Source organism: Artibeus jamaicensis, unplaced genomic scaffold (assembly GCF_021234435.1).
Source record: "Artibeus jamaicensis isolate MK-2021 breed Jamaican fruit bat unplaced genomic scaffold, CSHL_Jam_final scaffold_474, whole genome shotgun sequence".
Lineage (NCBI taxonomy): Eukaryota > Metazoa > Chordata > Mammalia > Chiroptera > Phyllostomidae > Artibeus > Artibeus jamaicensis.
Window position 1 is genome coordinate 5,219,522 of NW_026522046.1, and position 19,743 is coordinate 5,239,264.

The following is a 19,743-nucleotide window of genomic DNA, read 5'->3' on the forward strand; positions in this document are numbered from 1 at the left end:
TGCTTCATATTATATAGAATAAACACATTTCTGCATGTAAAACGCTTACTGTGAAGCCTTGAGTGTGTACTCAGTGAATGTCAGCTGCCATCACTTCTTTCCTCCCCTCATTTCAACTGTCTCCTCTAGAGGCAGCTGCTGTCCAAATCTGATGTTCAGTCTGAGCTCCGAATTTTCACCTGCCTGTTGAGAGGCAGCACAGGGCAGAAGGAAGTGCATGGGCTCAGGGGGGGCAGACAAGGGCTGAGCCCTGTTCAGCACTCCCAGCTCTGGGCTCGAAAAGTGACTTCATCTGAACACCCCGCTCACCTACTCATCTGTAAGTGGGATAATGATACTTGCACCTGTGGAGTGGAATGAGCTTTGGTATGTCTGTTCCCTTCATGGCACTTACCATGTTCTGGAATTATATCTTTCTCCATGCTCTCCCCCAACCAAGGGAAAGTGAAATCCTTAAGAGCAGGAGCAGGAGCCTTGCCTTCCTATTCACTATTTCGTTCCTTGCCCCAGCATACTGCTGACGCAAGCTCAGTAACACTGGTTTCTCATTCACTTTCTGTATTCTGTTGACTTCTCAAAATCAGCGTACCAAACAACTAGTCATTTTCTTGCCAACTCACCGCACTGGACAGAGCCCCTGCTTCTACACTGGCTTAGTTTGGTTGGTGTTACAGCTGGTTGTGGACAAGGCTGTCTTGACCACCAGACTGCAAGCACGCTGTGGGCAGGACTCGTGATTTGCCTCTGGATGTCCCAGCGCCTGGCAGAGAGCCTACAAATACTTGAAGAAAACAACGTTAATAAACGTTAAAAAAAAAAAGGCTAAAGAAGATCAGACAGGCAAGAAGGACCAGAAGAAAGGCTTCCTCTGGAATTCCAGCCCGGGCGGAGTTTGTCTGGGCGGGGGCGGGGCCTCGATCCGGGGCGGGGCTTGGCGCGGGTCCCGCCCCGGTCCGTCTGCGAACGTGTTCCCCAGCTCGGGCCGCGCGGTGTGGGCTTAGGGGCTGGCTCCGGGCTCCTCCGCGGCCTGGCGGTCCCGGGCGGGCGCCAAGATGCGCGCCCTCCTCTGTCTGTTCCTGGTCTTCATTGGCTGCACCTTCACCTTGTACTTGCTGTCGACTCGACTGCCCCGCGTACCGACACGGGGCTCCGCTGAGGACACTGAAGGCAGGTGAGTGGCATGGACTGGGGTTCGGGTCACAGGAAAGGAGTCAGTGTCGAGGATGGAGTCTGGGAATCGGAGATATCGGTTCCTGGATCGGGGCTGACAGGGTTGAGAATTGGGGTTCAGTTTTAGGACAGGCGATAGGGGGTCTGGAGCTGTGGTCGGTTGCTTTGAAGTGGTGATTTGCGTAGGGAAACGCAGCGCTTTACGCCGGGCGGAGGCTGCTTGCACGCCTCTGGTCGCGCGGTGGCTTCACCTGCCCTTCGCGTTCCGGTCGCTTTCCCAGACTCCGCCCTAACTCCTATTTGCAGATGACCCCCGCCCCTGTTTGGACCTGCAGCCCCTTCTTCACGACTGCTGTCAGCTTCCCACCATCGTCCTCTCTACCTCACCTCACTTAGGTCTGCCCTTGGGACTTTAAGGCAGCTGGTCTTCAGGTGAAACGTTTGATGGACAGCTTTAAATTATTCAGGAATTAATTTTAGGGCCTGTCCGACTTGCTGGCTGTCTCTACCTTTCCCCTTATTATTACAGACTGGGTGAGGCAGGAGGCCGCGTAATACCTACCAGGCTGGTTTGTCGTGAGTGCTCTGCTGTTTGTACAGTTCATGGGAGTATGCCTGGCAAGCATCGCGTCAAGGATGTTACTGATATTTGAATATTAAGACAATTGTTTCAGTTACTGGTTTTTTTTTTTTTTTGCTCTAGCTGGGAAGGCTTTGCTGTGGGTGTCAGATATGCTAAGAGAAACATTTTGATGAGAACTGGGAGGGTTTGCCTATTATTGATCACGGATGGATTCAAGGGTTGTTCAGGTAGGAGAGACAAAGCAGCCTTTACACTGCAACCCTTGTACGGGACTCAGAGTACATTGAGGACCAGATAAAGAGCAGGATGTTAAAGCAGGAAAGGGTTAGTTTCAAGCTTCACATATTATCAAAAGGTATGTTTATGGTGCTGGACAAGTATACTTTCCCAGAGAGCCTTTAATTTGCTTGTTACTGTCTGATAAAACAGCCGTTTTACCTAGAAACTCAAGAACAGGGTGAAGTTTGACTTGTCCTTGGCCTCAAGTTTGTTGGGGAGGGGGCACTCCTTGAAAGGAAGGCAATTTAGGAAGTTAAGTACTTGCCTGGTAATTAATCCATTTACTTCTTAAGAGTAGATCATAAAATCTGAGAGCTGAACAGGACCTTAGAGATTACCCAATGTTAACACTCATTTTTCAGATAAGGAGACTGAGGCCCAGGGACTAGGCCAAGATCACGCAGCTGGATAGTAGCAGAGTTCAGATGCTAACCCAGGTCTCTGGCTTCCAAACCCCCTGTGTTGCATTCGGTCACCCGTCATCTGAGGCACCCATTGTGTGTATATTTCCAGAAGACCAGATGATGAGTGCACTTATACACCTGCTTTGGAAAGACAACACCACAAGTGATTTTCATAGGTACTAGGTTGGTCTGGACTCATGTTTGTATCTGCTTTTCCAAATCTTCAGGTCACTGTGGTTCCCCTCTGACCTGGCTGAGTTGCGGGAGCTCTCTGAGGTCCTTCGAGACTACCGGAAGGAGCACCAGGCCTACGTGTTCCTGCTTTTCTGCAGTGCCTACCTTTATAAGCAGTGCTTTGCCATCCCTGGCTCCAGCTTCCTGGTCAGTGCCCTGTCCTCTGTCTGTGCCTGTCAGGAAGCCACCTTCTGTCTTTGTAGAGAGTCCCTTAGAGGGGACAGACTACTGTGACTACCATCGTTTGACAGCTTCCCTAGTGGTTGGTATGCCCTAGTTGTTTCAGCTGCATGACCTTATTTAATGCTCCCAACAGCCTTATAAACGTGGGCAGAGGTTGAGTAACTGTCCAAAGGGACAAGGTGAGGAGGGGGTGGGCCTGGCATCAGAGCCAGCTTCCACCCAGCCCCGGAGTCTGCCTTTCCCCTCAGATAGGCTGCTTTTGTTTCCAAGGCACTGAGAAAGTGGAGCACTGTTCTTCAGAGAAACACACGTGTGCCCTGCGCTGGGTCAGCTCTTCCCCCTCGGAGCTCCTGTGATGCTGTGAATTTTGGCAGTTTCAGATGAAGAAGCAAACATGTTTAAGGAACAGCCAGGGGGAAAAATCTGTTTTTAGGGAGCCCAGCTCCTTCTGATGTAGGGCCCCCCTCAAAAAATCTGTTTTCTCCATTAGTTTGTGGGTTCCTGAGTTCCTTGAAGGTAGGTCCTGTTTCTTATTCCCAGCCCTTGTATTCCTTTGCCTGGCACAGTGAGGTGCCTTCATAAGTGTTTGATGAACAAATGCAAGTTGTTCGTGGTAGTGTGAGGTGGTAGTGTGAGGCTGTAGAGGATCGAGAAGTTTCCCTGGTGTGGAGAGAACAAGTCATTCTGTTTTTCCAGGTGGCCCCTCTGGAGCCAAGTGTCAGACCTGAGCTTGTTCTCTGGCCGTTGGATGCTACTCGTCAGTTGCCATTGCAGGTTCCACAGAATAATCCGTGCTCTCCTCCCAGCAGCACTGTAAACCGGTTCACGTGAATGTTCGAGGAGGGGTCTGCTAGGGCACGGGGCGGCTTCGAATCCCAGCTGTGTGACCACGGGCAAGCCTTTTAACTTCTCCAACTCTGTTTCCTCATATGGAACCCTCTAGGGTTGTTGCATGGAGCAATTAAATGAGACTGGGAGTCAAGTGGCTGGCATGGTGACAGTGCCTGACACACAGTGGTCCCCAAGCACTTGTTGAATGATTGAATAAGGAACAGGAAATCCTGCTTCTGTCTCCTGCCCCAACATCTTCTCTCTACTGCAGGCTTAGGCTTGATCTGCTTAAGCAGTTCCTTTGTTGGAAACTGAAAGAGAAGCAAACGTGGCCATGCCAATAGAGAAAGGCGAGGTGTGTGGTGTTCGAGGTCGGGGACTGGCTCCTCAGGTGCCTGCCTTCCCACCTGAGCTGATCCCTGTTTAGAGCAAACAGACAGCTGCCACCTAGAGGTGACCCGTGTCTCTGCCTCGTGTGATCTTGGGCATGTACTTAATCTCTCACCTGTAGAACAGGGTAAGGATAGTTATGACACAGGGTCATGGAGAGATTGAAGAAGGGTCCCACCTTTGGCAGAATGACGTTAACCAGCCAAATTGCATTTAGGAAGCATTGGCTCACTTTGTCATTTTGGTTAATCTAAGGCTTTTTTGAATGTCACCTAGATCTCTATTCGACATGAAACCCTCATCATTAGCATACCACATAGATGTAATTCCAGCACAAAGCAAAGACAGAAGATATTTTATTTACTTATTTTTAAAGATTGTATTTATTTTTAGAGAGGGGAAGGAAGGGACAAAGAGAGGAAGAGAAACGTGGATGTGAGAGAGGAACATCGAAGGGTTGCCTCTCCTATGCAACCTGGTCTCCGACTGGGGACTGCACACACAACCCAGGCATGTGCCCTGACCAGGAATCGAACCTGCAACATTTAGCTTTATGGGACGATGCCCAAGCAAGTGCACCACCCCGTCAGGGCAGAAACAAGACACTTTATATATAGTTTGTGTGGTCTTACTGAGAGAAAATTCATGGTTGTGTTCATTTAAAATGGTAACAATAACTTGTGAGTTTCAGTTCTGCCTCCTCGAACACCCGTGTTTGCAGGACATACCACAGCAGCAAGTTCCTATTTTCTCATTTGATTCTCTCCTGCCCTCTGAGGTTTTAATCCTCACCCCTGTTTTATAGGTGAAGAGAGCAAAGCCAGGGTTGTAGTTCTCAGCTTGTGGAACACTTTTCATTCTTTAAAGTGGGAGCCGGGTTTTGGCCAGGAAGGTGTAGGGAACCTATGGCTCTCTTTTTTTTAATCCTCACTTGAAGGTGTGTTTATTGGTTTTAGAGAGACAGAGAGGGAGAGAGAGAGAGAGAAACAGAGAAACGTTGATTGGCTCCCTCCCACACGGGGATCAAACCTGCAACCTAAGTATGTGTCCTGGCCAGGGATTGAACCCACAACCTTTTGGTGCACAGAACAACGCTCCAGCCACCTGAGCACCCCGGCCAGGGCAACTCTTCTGTTTTTTTAATTGAATTTATTGGAGTGACATTGGTTAATAAAATAAAACAAGTTTCAAGTATGCAGTTCTACAATACATCATCTGTGTGTTGCATTGTGTTCACCACCCCAAGTCAGGTCTCCTTCCATCACCATTTATCCCCCCGGAACCTGTGACTCTTGACTTCCCGGATGAGGTGTCTGCCAGCTGCCAGATGTTCTCTCGGCTGAGGGTTTGTTTTCTTTGCAGAACGTTTTAGCCGGTGCTTTGTTTGGGCCATGGCTAGGGCTTCTGCTGTGCTGTGTGTTGACATCGGTGGGTGCCACGTGCTGCTACCTGCTTTCCAGTATGTTTGGCAAACAGCTGGTGGTCTCCTACTTCCCTGATAAAGTGGCCCCACTGCAGAGGAAGGTGAGTGGAAGCAGCACCTCCGAGTGCTGGACTCCCATAGAGTCACCCCAGGGCCCTGAAGGCAGTGAGGGCAGGGATTTCCCAGTGTTCCTCCACTGCTTCTGGGAGCCCTAGGGGTTCTTTTAATGGCTCTGAGAGGCACAGACGTGGGATCAAATCCCAGCTCCAGCATTTCCTGTTCTGTGGCTTTAGGCAAATTCCTGATATCCGCGAGCCTTAGGTATTACTGTTTTAAAAACAAGGAAAACAGTCTCTACCCTGGAGCGTCGTTGGGGAGTTGGGGACAGGGCATGTAAAGTGACCAGGACAGTGCCTGGCACCAGTGGGCTTCAGTACCTGGGACTCTTTCTGCTTCCTAATGGCCTTGTCTTCTTTGGCTGCAGGTGGAGGAGAACAGAAACAGCTTGTTTTTTTTCCTACTGTTTTTGAGACTTTTCCCCATGACACCAAACTGGTTCTTGAACCTCTCGGCCCCGATTCTGAACATCCCCATTGCACAGTTCTTCTTCTCTGTTCTTATCGGTAAGAAGCTGATGGAGCGCGTGTGGGTCTTCAAGCGGCCGGGCGGGGGCACTGCCCTGGGTTCCCGGCCGCGCGGCGTGTGCCTGCCTCTGAGAGCAGCGGCTGGCAGGAGCGTCGTCAGCCTTACTGGCTGACACCCTGATTTCAGTCTACTCAGGCTTCAACAAGAAACCTTATCCAACTACTTTCAGAAAAAGTGGGACTGTTTATTCCACCACTTTGTTAGTACCTGCTGTGTGCCAGGCACCGTGCTAGGCACTGGGATTAGGGGAACAATCTAAAGCATAGGACTTGGCCCCTGGTAGGTGCTCAGTGAACATGAGCAGGAAGTTCAGGGTTGGAGTAAGGGTACGTGGACAGAAGAAATGGCAGAGACAAAAGAAAGGAACAGAGCAAAGGACTTCCTGTTTGGGTTTGGCCCCTCTTTTAATAAGATCTGCCCTAGGAAGGAGCTGGGAACACTGAAGCTCCTCTTACCTTTTGACAGTTGTGTGACCTAGAGCAAGCCAGTTACTCTCAGTGGGCCACTTGGCCAGATGAGGGGCTAGCAGGGAGGGGAAGGATAATCAGAGTGCCTCAGTTAGCAGCCTGTAATAACCTAGATGGCACAAAGCTTGGGAAGCACCTGGACACCAGAGTTCCAGTCCCCCTCTGACCAGCTGTGCAGTGTTGAGTGGTCTGTGGTCTTGAGGAGTCATTTGCAGAAGAGGGGTGGATTGTCTGGGGGTCCCAATCCAATCAGAGTGGACAGGGGAGGGGCTTTTAAAATGCATGTTCCTGTGAGAGGATCTTTTTTAAGAAGATGAAGAAAGAGAATAAAAAATATGAACAATAAAATGGCAATAGACGCATTTGTTGACAATTGAATAAAAAAATGAACAAGCAGAACAGAAACAGACTCATAGGTACAAGAACGATTTGATGGTTGCCAGATGGGAGGGGGGCTGGGGTGGTTAAGAAGGACAAATGGACTGTTACAGAATAGCCATGGGGATGTAAAGTGCATCACAGGGTCTGGGCAGCAACATTCTAATGACAGTGGTGCCCGCTGGGTGCGCGATTTATCGGGATGATCACTTAGTAAGTTAAGTAGTATCTAATCATTGGTGCGTATACCTGAAACTAATATAATAACGTATGTTAACTGTAATTGAAAATAAAAAATGATAAATTTGAGAGAAAAGAAAAAAATGCAGGGCCCCGATGCATTACTAGACCTGGGTGACCAGAGTCTCGGGGTGGAGCCCGAGGGTATGTTCTCATCATGAGGGCGGTCACACCCCCAGCCTGTCTGGCCCCCCCTCAGCCTTCTGTGGTTCAGGGGGTCTGATGGCCTGTTAGAATCAGCACCGAACATGAAAAGTGGCACTTCTGTGGAAGCTGTTTGTTCTCACGTTCAGCTGTAAATCTTGTAATGCTGGAGCTCCTCCTGACTTGGCTCTGGGTGGCTCCGCAGCAAATTTGGGGCCCATCGCTAGCAAATGGGTGAGCCTTATGCATTTCTGTCCTAGCGGTACTCCCTTATTTTAGTCTTCATTCCTTTTGTGTTCCCTGTTAAAATCTTTTTTTTTTTTTTTTTTTTAATGGTGCCAGTATGGTTTATTAAGCTGTGCCTTAGTACAGACGCTGGGGCTTGCCCATGGTGCTCTTGATATACAAAGCCCGGACGTTCTGCCAGTTCTTTTTGAGTAGTGACACCAGGAAATTGACAGCTAAGTGGATGTTGTACACAAGCTCATCATCTGTCATCTTCACGTGGCCAACAGCCACTGCCAGACACAGCACCTTCTTCATCTGGAACTTAATTGTGGATTTGACTTCATCAACTTTGGCCACCATGTTCTCATTGTGGGTCAACAAGGAAGGGAACTTGCCAGCCTTATTCAGGCCTGGGCCCAGGATTCGTGGGATCTGCTTGATCAGAGACTCCGAAGCCAAAAAGGCATCATACTTCTTGGCCAGCTTCTTGACCAGTTTCTTATTCTTGTTGAGTTTCTTCAGCGCCTCAATGTCCATGTGGGGGATGTCCATGGCCTTGGCCTCATCGCAGTGCTGCTGGTCCCCCAGAACACACACGGAGAACTTGGGACGGGGGGTGGACTTAAGCCTGACGGTGCCCGAGAAGCGTTTGTCCTTCTGGGGGTCATAGTTCTTCAAGCTGATCTGCAACTCCACCGTCTCCGGCGCTTGCGCTGGTTCCCGTGCAGGACTTCCCGCACCGCCTCGTAGAGGGTGTCGCGGGAGACTTTGCTGCTCATGACTCCTTACGCGGCAGAAACCGGAAAAGGCTGTTAAAATCTTTTTAATCTTACTGTAGTGTATTTATTTTTGTAAACCACTTCAAAGCAGGGGTATATGGAAAGTGAAGAAAGGAGGGGAAAAGTGGAAAAGAAGGAGAGAAAGAGGTAATAGGTTTAGGGGTCAGGAGCTGGGGAGAAAGCCAGACCTGGGGAGCCTGCTGTGAATTTTTGGTGACATTTCTGAAGGGTCACCGTTCTTCCTCTTCCCACCCCTCCAGTAACCGGCTGTTTCCCTTTCCTCCTTCCAGGTTTGATCCCCTACAACTTCATCTGCGTGCAGACAGGCTCCATCCTGTCAACCCTCTCCTCTCTGGATGCTCTTTTCTCCTGGGAAACTGTCTTCAAGCTGTTGGCCATCGCTCTGGTGGCTTTAGTTCCTGGAACCCTCATTAAAAAATTCAGTCAGAAAGACCTACATTTGAATGAAACAAGCAACACCAATCATCTAAGTAACAGAAAGGGCGAGTGATCGGGGGTCTGGTCACCGGGTCCCTGGACTCTGTTGCCCATGTGTGTAGTGGGTGTGGTCCTCCACAGCCTGTTGTGTTTTTGGTCACCCTCTACGGGTGGTTTGGACACTGTTCGTCTGCGTGCAGTGTCTTGTCATAAAGGACACTGCTCTAGAAGGTGAATTCTATCAGGTGTAGTAAGACACTCTGTCAAATGGATAGCCTCTTAGAAAATCCAGTTTATGTTTTCTTGACAAGGAACTCGGGGTGGTCTGCTGTGTTTGCCTCTCGCCAAGCCCCGAGCTGCCTCGGGCAAGCGTGCTGACCCTCCCCGTGCAGAGGCCTCTTTTGCAGCGTGATAGGCTGTTGTGACAGGTGTTCTGTTAAGTCCCTGGTGTTTGTTATTAGTGTAAACCATGGCCTGTGAACCTGTGTCACTGACCTCACTCTTCATCATGTTAGTCCTGTGAAGAGTGTTTCTTCTGCACTTTTTTGCCGATGACCTACCTCTTCCGTAAACCAAGGGGAAGACACCGCCAAACTGCTTTGCACTTCCGCGTGCAGCTCGGACGCAGTGACTTCTGTGACGCCCTTTGTGTTCAGGCACGGGTGTTCCCGTGTGTCATGTTCCCTCTCGGTGGCGTGTCTTGACAATGCTGGTGATTGCAGACTATTAAATGTGAGGGGAGCAAACTCTATTTTATGGACATGGTCGGGAGAAATTCCTGTCCACCTGGACAGTGCAGGGCCCTCGACTCACTCAGACTGAGTGACCATCAGTAGATTTTCTGATGTGTTTTTTCTGGGTGGCAAGTCCTTCTCTGCCCTGCTGGGGGGATGGATTCAGTACACTCAGACATTAGCCCGTTTACCCTCCGAGTGTTTTTCAGTGTGTCATTTGCCAAGAATAACTCGAGGAATAATTATACTTTATCTTTTCATTCTAAGAGGAAAACTTGGTTTGGGGTCACTTGTTCTGTAGTCTTTCAATTACCTGTAGCTGTCGTTGCTTCCTGTAGCAGCAGCATTGAACTGGCACAGACCCGGGTCAATGCTTCCCAGGTAGAAGGACCTCCGCACCTAAACCGAGCAGCTCTGGGATCCTGTCCCATACAGGAGTAACCCCGTTCTCACCAGAATCATTGCTCTTGGGCATGATCTGATGGGTTTTTGATTTGGCTTGACCATGAATCTCGCCAAGGCTTTTTAATCTAGGGCACATGTTTCACATGAATTCTTGAGAAGGAATTCCCAAGCATTGTGTTTTGGACTTGTGTGATCCAAAACAACAAAAAACCACAACAAAACCACCACAAAGAAGTGTTGCTTTAAAAGAAGTTTGATAACAGGGTGGGATTGAAGAGGAGGCCAACTGGACTTTGCAATCTGGACTTTGGAATCCACGGCTCTGTGTTCCCGGCCCGGAGTGGGGGAAGGGAGGGAGAAACAAGGAAGCTCTCTGTACTTTGCCCTTTCCTGGGATCCTCAGATTGGTCTGTCCACCGCACCCCTCATAACCTTGCAACAATGTGCCTTAGCAGTTGTGAGTTTACAGGCAAAGAAATTTCCCGAATAAATGGATGTAAATGTTCTCTGTAGTATGCGTTTGTACTGTACACGTTGCTAACTTTCAGTTCCCTTTGCCAGTGGTAATCTGGTTCTGCTGAAAATCAGACACTCCAAAATGGTATTTTAGCTCTCCCAGGCTAAATATTTTTCGGAAGCCAGATTTTCACTTCACCCTTTTCCCTCTCTATGCTTGCTTTATAGTGGGGTTGCAAATAATGCCTAAGAGCTATGAGATGGGCAGCAGGAAAGCCGTAGGTGAGGAGCGGAGTGCTTACCTAGGCCGTGCCCGCATAATCAGGAAGAGACTAAAACAAAATAAAACAATGGTGGTCTCTTCCTTTTGTGCGTGTGTCTAATGAGAGAACCACAGGAATGGCTTGCCAGCACCTAGTTTTTCCTGGCTGCAGGAAAACCAGTCATGTAAAGTCTTTTCCCTAAAGTACTGATACACGCTGAGATTTGTGAAGGCAGCTCCCAGGACATAACCAGTGCCTTTAAGAAAAGATGAACAGCCCTGGCTGGTGTAGCTCAGTGGATTGAGTGCAGGCCTGTGAACCAAAGGATCGCAGGTTCAATCCGCAGTCAGGGCACATGCCTGGGTTGCAGGCCAGGTTCCCAGTACGGGGTGTGTGGGAAGCAACCCCACATTAATATTTATCTATTCTCCCTCCTTCCCTCTCTGTCTAAAAATAAACAAAATCTTAATAAAAGGTGAACCAAAAAACAGTGAAAAACACCTCTTGTTGAATTCCACACATATGCTTTGGTAGTCACTCTGCTCCCATTGTTGTGTAGTCGGTCGTTTGACAAAGGGAGTCGGCATCAGAGACCAACACAGTGCAGGGGACCGTCAGTTCGGAGACCACAGGGGACCCAGATGAGGGAGGGTGTTTTGAGACTTTACCATAAAAATGAATTTAACGTGCTCCAAATTGATAGGGAACTCAAATGATTGCAGTAAAGAATTGAAGTGAGTCTTCCCCTTTCAGGAGCCTGAGAAGCGGTCACTGGAGGTAAAGAGCTCCCCAGGTGACACCTCCGTGAGGCACGTCTTCCTTGTAGCTTGCACTTGCTGACGCAACCACCGGAGGACCCCATCGCCCGGTCACGGGGCCGCGGCCTGGAGCCAGCATCCCCCTGGGCCCTGTGAAGTGGCTGTTGTGAGTAGGTCTGATTCTGCAAGTTTCTGTACAGATGCCTTGCATTGGCTTGGGGGTTGGCTCCATGTGAAATCCTGCCATCACGCTCTGGTCACGCAACAGCTCGTCAAAGCCTGAACTCCTCTGGGGTAACCCTTTTCCTCAGAGCTCCCCTCTTCTGCCACCTGTCCCTCAGAAGTGTTCCAGGTTCCACGGGGTCCTCTGCCCGGGGGCCTGGAGCGCTGACTGTAACATGCAAACAAGTGGACTATGGGTTCTTGCGTGCTAGTGTGTGAGGTTGGGAACACTGGGGGCGTGGATATACTCGGACATTTATTCCATGAAATCAGCAAAGAAAATCTTGCTGCCTGGCAACTCACTGAATTCACACTGACAGTACAAGTCAAGGTCTTAAAAAAAGAATGTGGCATTGTTTTGGTACATTAGTCTCACAAAGTCGAAGGAAAAAGCAAGTAAGTTAACATACTGTATTAACTTTCTGTTTAGAGAAAGTGAGGGAAGAACATGCTTCTTTAATGCAATGGAATGATGTAAATGAAGAGACGCATTTCGGAGTTCAATTTGTCAGTGGTTGGAGATTATTCAATTGGAATTGTAATCCAAAAGAGCAGTGGGTAGAGTCAAGTGGTGCTGCCGCCGAGAGCAGGAGGGTGGGGGATCCATAGGGAGAACAGGGCTGTGATCTTCTCATCTTCCACTGGGGCTGACTCCGGAACTCAGACCACCTTCTGGAAGTTAACTGTGAGCACAGCAGTTCTAAGCTGTGGTCATTGCGGCTCTAAGCTGGGGCTGTGTTGTGAGAGGTTCTGAGGCTGTGCCCAGGCTCGGCAGGAAAGAATACGGTGACCAGTAAGTAACGCTGGTCTTCGGTGTTTGGAGTATAGGTTGCTGATGGTTGTATGTGGTGGCATTTTGGTTTCTGGCTTAGTGGCAAAATAGAAATAACTAACTAACTAACTAACTAATCTCTAAGAGCAGAGGCAGAATTGCTAGGTTTCCAAGTATTGTGTTCAATTTTGGAGAATTCAGTTCCAGGAACATTTTAAGGGGGAAATGGGAGACGTGGGGGATGGGGAAAAAGAGTAAATCATTTGACCAATAAGGATGCATGTACACCGAAAGGACGTCCGTGCTCCACCCTGGGGGAGGGCATTTAAAATTGGGTTGGGCCCTGGCTGGTGCAGCCCAGTGGATTGAGCGCAGGCCTGCGAACCAAACAATCGTGGTTCGATTCCCAGTCAGGGCACATGCCTGGGTTGCATGCCAGTTCCCAGCAAGGAACGAGTGAGAGGCAACCCTACATTGATTATTTCCCTCTCTCCTTCCCTTTCCTTCCCCTCTAAAGATGAATAAATAAAATCTTTAAAATAAAATAAAATAGGGTTGGTACCAGGAAAACCCAAAGCCATCAAATCCATTACTTTGGGTACAAGGGCAATTTAGCACAAAGAGGCCCTGAAATGGATGTCCAGTACTTACTGAATTCTACCAAAAATATCCTTCATTCTTTTTTAAAAAGATTTTAAAAATTTATTTATCTTTAGAGGGGAAGGGAAGGAGAGAAGGAGAGAAACATCAATGTATGGTTGCCTCTCATGGGTCCCCTGCTGGGAATTGGCCTGCAGTCTAGGCATGTGCCCTGACTGGGAATTGAACCACTATCTTTTGGTTCATAGGCCTGTGCTCAATCCACTGAGCTACATCAGCCAGGGCAATATTCTTTATTCTTGAAGGATGGGTTTGTTGATGCTAAAGTTTTAAACTATCTGAACCTCAGCGGGCCAGACCAGGTCATCTTACAGCAGAGCCAGCATCTCCACCTCCCTGCAGAGGTGCTCCCCGCCATCTTGCAAACAGTTCTAAACTTTAAGCTCCATTATAATTTCAAGTGGATGCAGGCTTCTCAGTGTGTCTGCTAAGCAGTGTTTAAGAGGAATTGTTATTCAGTGTACATAATCTAGAAATAGATGGAAATCAGAAACAAAGGTCTACCTGCAACACAAATTAAAACTCCATTATCTTGCAGTCAGTCACAAACATGCAAAATGAATAGGGACATTCATCCCAAGGGGGTTAAACTTTCAGTCAGTCATGAAGCTGCAAACCACAGCCTGGTGGCGTTCCTTAAAGCACCATCGCTCAGGCATCAGGACTGAAGAATTAGCTCTTAAATTCCCTGAGCTCCTGATTCCACGCTCTTCGGGTGACTGTGGAGTCCTCAAAGAAACACACCAATTCACTACTGTGCTGGGGACCTCGGGCAGGCAGGAAAGGGCAGGGCGGGGACAGAGAGGGCATTTCTCTTTTTAACCTAAAGACACTGGTCTTCCCTGAAGCCTCTGGTCACTTCTACTCAGTGTGGAACTTCATTCAACTCTTGCTGATACGGCAAATGACTAAAGATTCGATGCTGTGCACTCCCCTGCATGCTCACAACAGTATGTCCTGACAGGTGTACAGCATTACTATGACAACAGTGAAGGTGGGGAATCAAAACGTGTCAGAAGTAGGAGGTGTCAGGAGGGGTTTTCTAGGAAGATCGTGAGGGAAAGGTGTCACGTTTCTCTTTTTGCCAAGTAGGTGGGCAAGGACCAGGCCCGCTGAAGTGTCAGCTTGGAGCTGCGGCCCCTCTGTTCCCAGAAGTGCAGAACCAGAGAGGCTCAGAGCATCATGTGGTCAGAAAACAGGCTCTTCAGGTGGCACTCCTCCTCTGAGCCCTGTGATGGGCTTCCTTAGAAGCCCTATGAGCTTCTAAGTGGCCACGCTTCTCTAAAATGTTTCTAATCTTGTAGGATGATGTCAAAAACATGTATATAATATATTTTTTAGTTTCCCTGCTACCCCCAACTAGGAGAAAACAGGCTGGTGTTGTGGAATCTGGCAGGGACAAGAGGACCAACTCTGCTAGCAGGTGCTGGAACTACCTAGCCCACGGGCCCCATGCAGAAATCCTCCAGGTCTGTTCCTCATAGGGCATTAAATAACTCTCTTTTGGCTTCTAGTGTAGTCTCATGATTTTATTTCTTAAGAAACTTGAGAAAGGTTACAGCTTTTGAACTATTCGTCCATCCACTCAGTCATCTGCCCGCCCAGGCACTGTCGGGGTAAGTCAGAGTCACCACGTACCAACTGGGCCCCGGGGCGGAACACGCATCCTCCGGTGATTGTTGCTGAACACAGAGAACGAGGGGGGGAGGCGCCTAAGGTGAACATGGGAGAGCTCCCAAGGGGCAGTTCCATTTTCATAAAAATCATAAAAATTCATGATAACTCATGGTTAGCAATAAACACAATCATTGTGCTACATTGTAAACCACACCTTCTGATCGACAGAAAATGAGCATAATTATTATAAAATAAAATAACAATGATAATAATGCCATAACTTAAGATCTTTCATGTAGTCCAGCTACAGAATTTATACAAAATGGAATAATTTAATGCAAACAATACTGCTCTCTGTATAAGTTAAACATTTTTCCTTCATTTACCTAAGATCTATAAATTATAGACACTAACTTTTAAATTAATATCTCAACATAAATTGTAAACAAAAGGAGGGGTCAAATAAGCAAAAGGAACTGCTCTAAATTCCCTCCTGCCTTTCCTGTTTGGCTGATGCAGTCAGTGACGCCAGGCAGGGCGGTGCTCCGTCCGCACCGGGAATGGTCTGTCCCTGCCCCTGCAATCCTTCCTAGGGGCGAGCGTGCTGCTGTGTCAGAGTGCGGCCGCCTTCAGCAGACCTGAGCCTGGGGACATTGTATGACAGAGACAGGAACTAGGCCAACACCTGTTTTTTTGTGTAAAATTCTACAGAAAAATTAGCTTAAAGCTGAGGTACCGTGGAGTACTTTGGGATGCCTTTCAGAGCCCAGGACCCTGGACAGGAAGGACCTCATGCATTGGGCCAGGTGAAATCTTCCTAATTGCTGCTCAGCATCAGCTGCTCTGTTCACAAACTGCCAAATCCAATGATTTAAAACTGCACTGACCCAAAGAGAAGTAAAATATATTTTACAAACAGCATTTAACAAAAAATGCTATTGTGGTGTGGGGGGTGGTGCTGCCTTTTGCAAGTTGCCTATTTTGCCTTTATTCTGATAGTGGTAGCCAGGCACTAATGCTTACAGGGTAGAAGGAGTTAATGAGTAAAGCCAGGGGATGGTTTGGGACTGGACACCGGGGAGACTCACACACGTCCTAGCTGCCTTCGAAGTCTGTTCTCCTGTTTGAATCAATATGATTCTAGGAGACAAGCCACCCGGTTCCAGAGAGGGGCGATTCCAGCTTCCGCAGAAGCTGGACGGAGGCAGCCTGACAACGACCGGCACAGACACACAGACCGCGCGCTTCTCTGACGCTGCCGTCAGTTTCTGTTTCCGCTCATCCCTGTCTCCTCCGCAGCGCCCCCCTTCCCTGATCAAAGTGGTCAGTGGGTGGAAAGGAAATGGCTACAAGAAAATGGCACATTGGTCAAGGGAACACGTTTGTCGAGGTAATGACAACGACAGCATGTAAAAGGTAAGTATTTGTCTAGGAAGGTTTCACTCTAGCTGTAAGTCTCGCAACCAAATGCTGCTTAAAAGTTTAAAAAAATGAAACATACAGTTCTCACATACAGTTTTCTTTCCCACCTGCAGGCAGCACATGGCCTCAAAGACCTTGGGTGCAATATCTTGTCACCAGACTTTTCTAGGTCCTTTCCATCTCCCATCGGACGAGCTGGTCGAACCTACTGTGGTCTGCTCACAGGTACCTGGGATGGCTTTTCCCTTGCTGTTCTTTGTTTCCTAAAATGCTCAACACGTCTTGCTCTGGTTCTTCTTCAGTCACTCTGGTCAAAAGAACTGGTCCCCTGTTCGAGTAGCAATAATACATCTTGGCCCCACAAATTCCCAAGAATGTAACTCCTAAATTCCACTTTTTTTCTTTTCTTTTTTCCTTTCTTTCTCTCTCTTTTTTGCAAGAAATTATTGTGTCTCTCTCTCTATATCATATATAGTTCAATCTTTACAGTACAAAGTGTTAAAATGTCAAACAAAAATAAATATCAATGTTACAGTAGCTAGAATATTCAATAAAATAGATCCCTGCCATTCTTGATTGAAATGTTCAGTGAGACTTAATCTCATTTGGATATTTTTTCCAGAGATTTGCGAAGCCTCATGTTCCTGTTATTGCAGCTCATTTCTAGGGATAAGAAAGACGGGGCAGTTCCCTTCCCAGACCAGAAGAGCAGGGAGGGAGCGGGAGGCATCGGGGGTGGGGCGGGTCTGGATGCCAGCGCTGTCAGGACATCTTCAGGGCCGGACCTCTCCCTACCACGTAGCAGAGCTGTAGTGCTTGCTGGTCCTCACTGTGGCGTCAGAACACTCCCCATCTGAAGAGTCGCAGTCCGATTCTTCAAACTGCATAGGATTCTGCGAAGTCAAGACATAATAAAACTGTAATTCATTTCTGCAGTTGCTCAGCAAACACGTATATGGAACACCTCCCACATGACAGGCACTGGGCTGGCGTGGTGGGGAAGGGGACTACAAAGACAGAAGAGACCAAGTCCTGTCCTCGTGGGGCTTACAAAGAAAAAAGATCTAAAGGTGGTGATCGTGATGATGACAATGATGAGGACAGTTACAGCAGTGCTGCCACAGCCCCATCATATCGAGTTTACTCTGCTCCAGACGGTGCTGTAAGTGCTTGACCTCTATTAATCCACTTACTCCTGACAACATCCCTGTGACGCAGAGGCTGTTATCATGCCCAGTTTACAGCTGAGAAAACTGACCTGTGGAGAAGTTTAGTGGCTGGCCCGATATCACACAGTAGTAAGTGGAAAGGCTGGGGTTTGCATCTAGGCAGTCAGATTCCTGGGTACACAATTTCAACCACAGTGTTATCCTGCCTCTCAAAAGGCAGTACTGGATACGACCTGAAGTGTTGCATGTGCTCTGACAGCATCAGCAGGGACAGTGGGGACGTGGAAGAGGGAGGCTCATACCCTTAACCCGAGTGGGAGGTGGGGCCGGGAGGAGGTGATGTTTGAGTTAAATCTTGGAAAGATGGGTTCCTGAGTAGTTCAACGTTGGGGCCTCCTTTGGGAGAACTGTGCTCATTCTGGGGAGCTCCGCTGGTCTGCGTGCTTTCACTCACTTCATGGGGGCAGCTGTATGTCATGGACTAAATGACGTTTGTAAAGGGCCTCGGGACTGGAGCATGTTGTAACTCAAAAGAGCAGCAGGAAGGGAACCGTGATGAGAGGGGAAGGGAGGAGAGGCCCCACCTCATAGCCACGCTCCTCCACACACAGCTTGCCCAGAGACATCTGCGTCTTCACGCGGCGCACGGCACACTCCTTGTCGGAGAGCCCATCTGAGTGCGAGGATATCTCAATGGGAATCTCTGGCGTCTGGGACAGCAGGTCATCTAGCTTCTCTGCCAGGCGGTCTTCAAGTTTATCAGCTAACTCATCAGGACTGTTTGAGTGGTCACTGGTGTTTCCTTCCTCTCCATCAGACACTGAGAAATTCTCAGAGCTAAAGGTTGAATATGACTGGCAGCTTCTGATACAGCGATGCGGCCTGGAACCACAAAGAACCAGAGGAACTCACTCACCAGAACAGCTCCTTGCCTTGCCTTGACTGTCAATCTTAGCCCTGGTGGGAGGTCACCTAATTTTTTCCTTGCCCTTCAGGGAGATTCAAATTCAGATAGGTTGAAACTATTTCATTTTAAAGCAACCGAGAGGGAAATTAGTGTGTTTATGTGGCTAAATGCCAAAGCTGACGGCTACCACAGGCCTTGAAAAAAGTCAGCCTTTCTAATCATACTGTGTATACCTGTGCATGGTATGGAAATGTTTAAATTGAAATTATGCTTCTTATTCACAGAATCCCAGATACCCACAGGTGAAAGAGACTTTGGAGATTTTCCAGTCTAACTCTTCCCCAGATCAGAAAACTAGAGCCAGAGAAGGGAAGTGACTTGTTCAAGGCCACACCGTCAGCAAAGGCAGAGCTGCAGGTTGGGTGGGTTAGTTCACACCCACTCAGTGTCTTTCTCTACCTCACTCCACCTCAGCTGCACTGCCCACTGGACATGGCAGCTCTGGAAAGACGGCCTTCACCACCCTGTCAACCCCTCCCCAAGAGAAATGAGCTTGGAAGGGACGTTCACTCTGCAGCTGTGGGCAATACTCAGCCCATCAGTGGCTCATTGCAGTCAACGTCTAGGTTTTGCTCTGACAAAAAAGTTTGGGGATGGGGGAAGAATTTGCGAAAGTTCCTTATGCTTATACTGGTTTAAAAACAAAACATAACAAATAATAAAAGAAGACTGCCTTTTCTCTCTGGCATTGTCTGATCTCTCTGTATTTCTTAGTACAAAGTGATTTCAATGGCACATGATCTGAGCCGGGTTGATGACTGGCCAGGTGGTGGGCTGGAGGAGGGGGGTCAAGGTCACATGAGTCAATGTGGGAACAAGAAGTGCAGGTAAGACTCACACAACTCCTCAAGGCTGGTAATCCAGAAGGGAGACGGTGGTGGGGGGGGATGTTATAATCTAAAAAGCAGAAACTATGTGGTAAAAAACGTACATATAGTATAATTTGCATCCCAGCCAATAAAGAAAGGTGGGAAGCCAGTAGGTGGGCCGAGTTCACCGTGTGTCATAGGAACAAAAGCAGGAAGTAACATCATTGTGATGCCAGTAGAACGAGTTCATTTCACTCAGGCTCAGTCTGGACACACAGGAGAAAACAGTGTCCGAGGAGACAATGAGACAGCAAGGGCTTCATGGCAGGAGTGGCTCAGGAGATGCGAAGATTTCGATTTTGTGCATTGCATGGGGACCCAAAGTACAGTTTACCAGGGGACTAGGAGTCCCTTGGTTTTCAGGGATTTCCTGTTTCTGGGCAGGTATACAAACCCTGCTACAGCTCTACTCTTAAAGAACGAAATGCTTATTAGCAGAGAAGGCCTCTTGGTAGGAAAACTACCTTCCCTACTCCTACGTAGGATTAGCTCTTTAATCCTACAAGAAAATTATTACTGCAGATGAAGCAGGAAGCTCCTTCTAAGGCTAGCTGAAGGGGGACTCGACTCATCTAACTATAATTAATTTGAGGTATAAAGTCCAAGGCATGGA

The 19,743-nt window shown here is 48.3% G+C and overlaps 3 protein-coding genes across 8 annotated transcripts in view; 1 reads left to right on the plus strand and 2 right to left on the minus strand.

The window, feature by feature from the left end:
* Positions 1-830: 830 nt before the first annotated feature.
* Positions 831-10,461, plus strand: TMEM41A (transmembrane protein 41A). 2 transcript variants are annotated; one of them, XM_053657867.1, is made up of 6 exons: positions 831-1,171; positions 2,664-2,817; positions 3,550-3,627; positions 5,437-5,598; positions 5,982-6,120; positions 8,669-10,461. In XM_053657867.1, the coding sequence occupies exons 1-6, from the start codon at positions 1,053-1,055 to the stop codon at positions 8,887-8,889; spliced, it is 873 nt and encodes a 290-aa protein (XP_053513842.1). In that variant the 5' UTR covers positions 831-1,052; the 3' UTR covers positions 8,890-10,461. The 2 variants fall into 2 exon arrangements, with proteins under 2 accessions (XP_053513842.1, XP_036987196.2); XM_037131301.2 differs by lacking the exon at positions 3,550-3,627 and having other exon boundaries at positions 840-1,171.
* Positions 7,698-8,403, minus strand: LOC128626275 (60S ribosomal protein L10a-like). Its single transcript, XM_053657868.1, is given in 2 exon segments — positions 7,698-8,303; positions 8,306-8,403. Coding segments are annotated over 2 exon segments (642 nt in total). The 5' UTR covers positions 8,379-8,403; the 3' UTR covers positions 7,698-7,734.
* Positions 10,462-16,342: 5,881 nt separating the features above from the next.
* The window catches only part of MAP3K13 (mitogen-activated protein kinase kinase kinase 13), a 153,913-nt gene continuing 150,512 nt past the window's right edge, over positions 16,343-19,743 (minus strand). For all 5 annotated transcript variants that reach the window (XM_053657630.1, XM_053657632.1, XM_053657629.1 and 2 more), the window contains 2 exons: positions 17,879-18,176; positions 16,343-17,018 (listed from right to left, as the gene is read on the minus strand). In XM_053657630.1, coding sequence (XP_053513605.1) covers positions 16,917-17,018; positions 17,879-18,176 — 400 coding nt within the window. In that variant the 3' untranslated portion in view covers positions 16,343-16,916. The remainder of the gene's footprint in view (positions 17,019-17,878; positions 18,177-19,743) is intronic.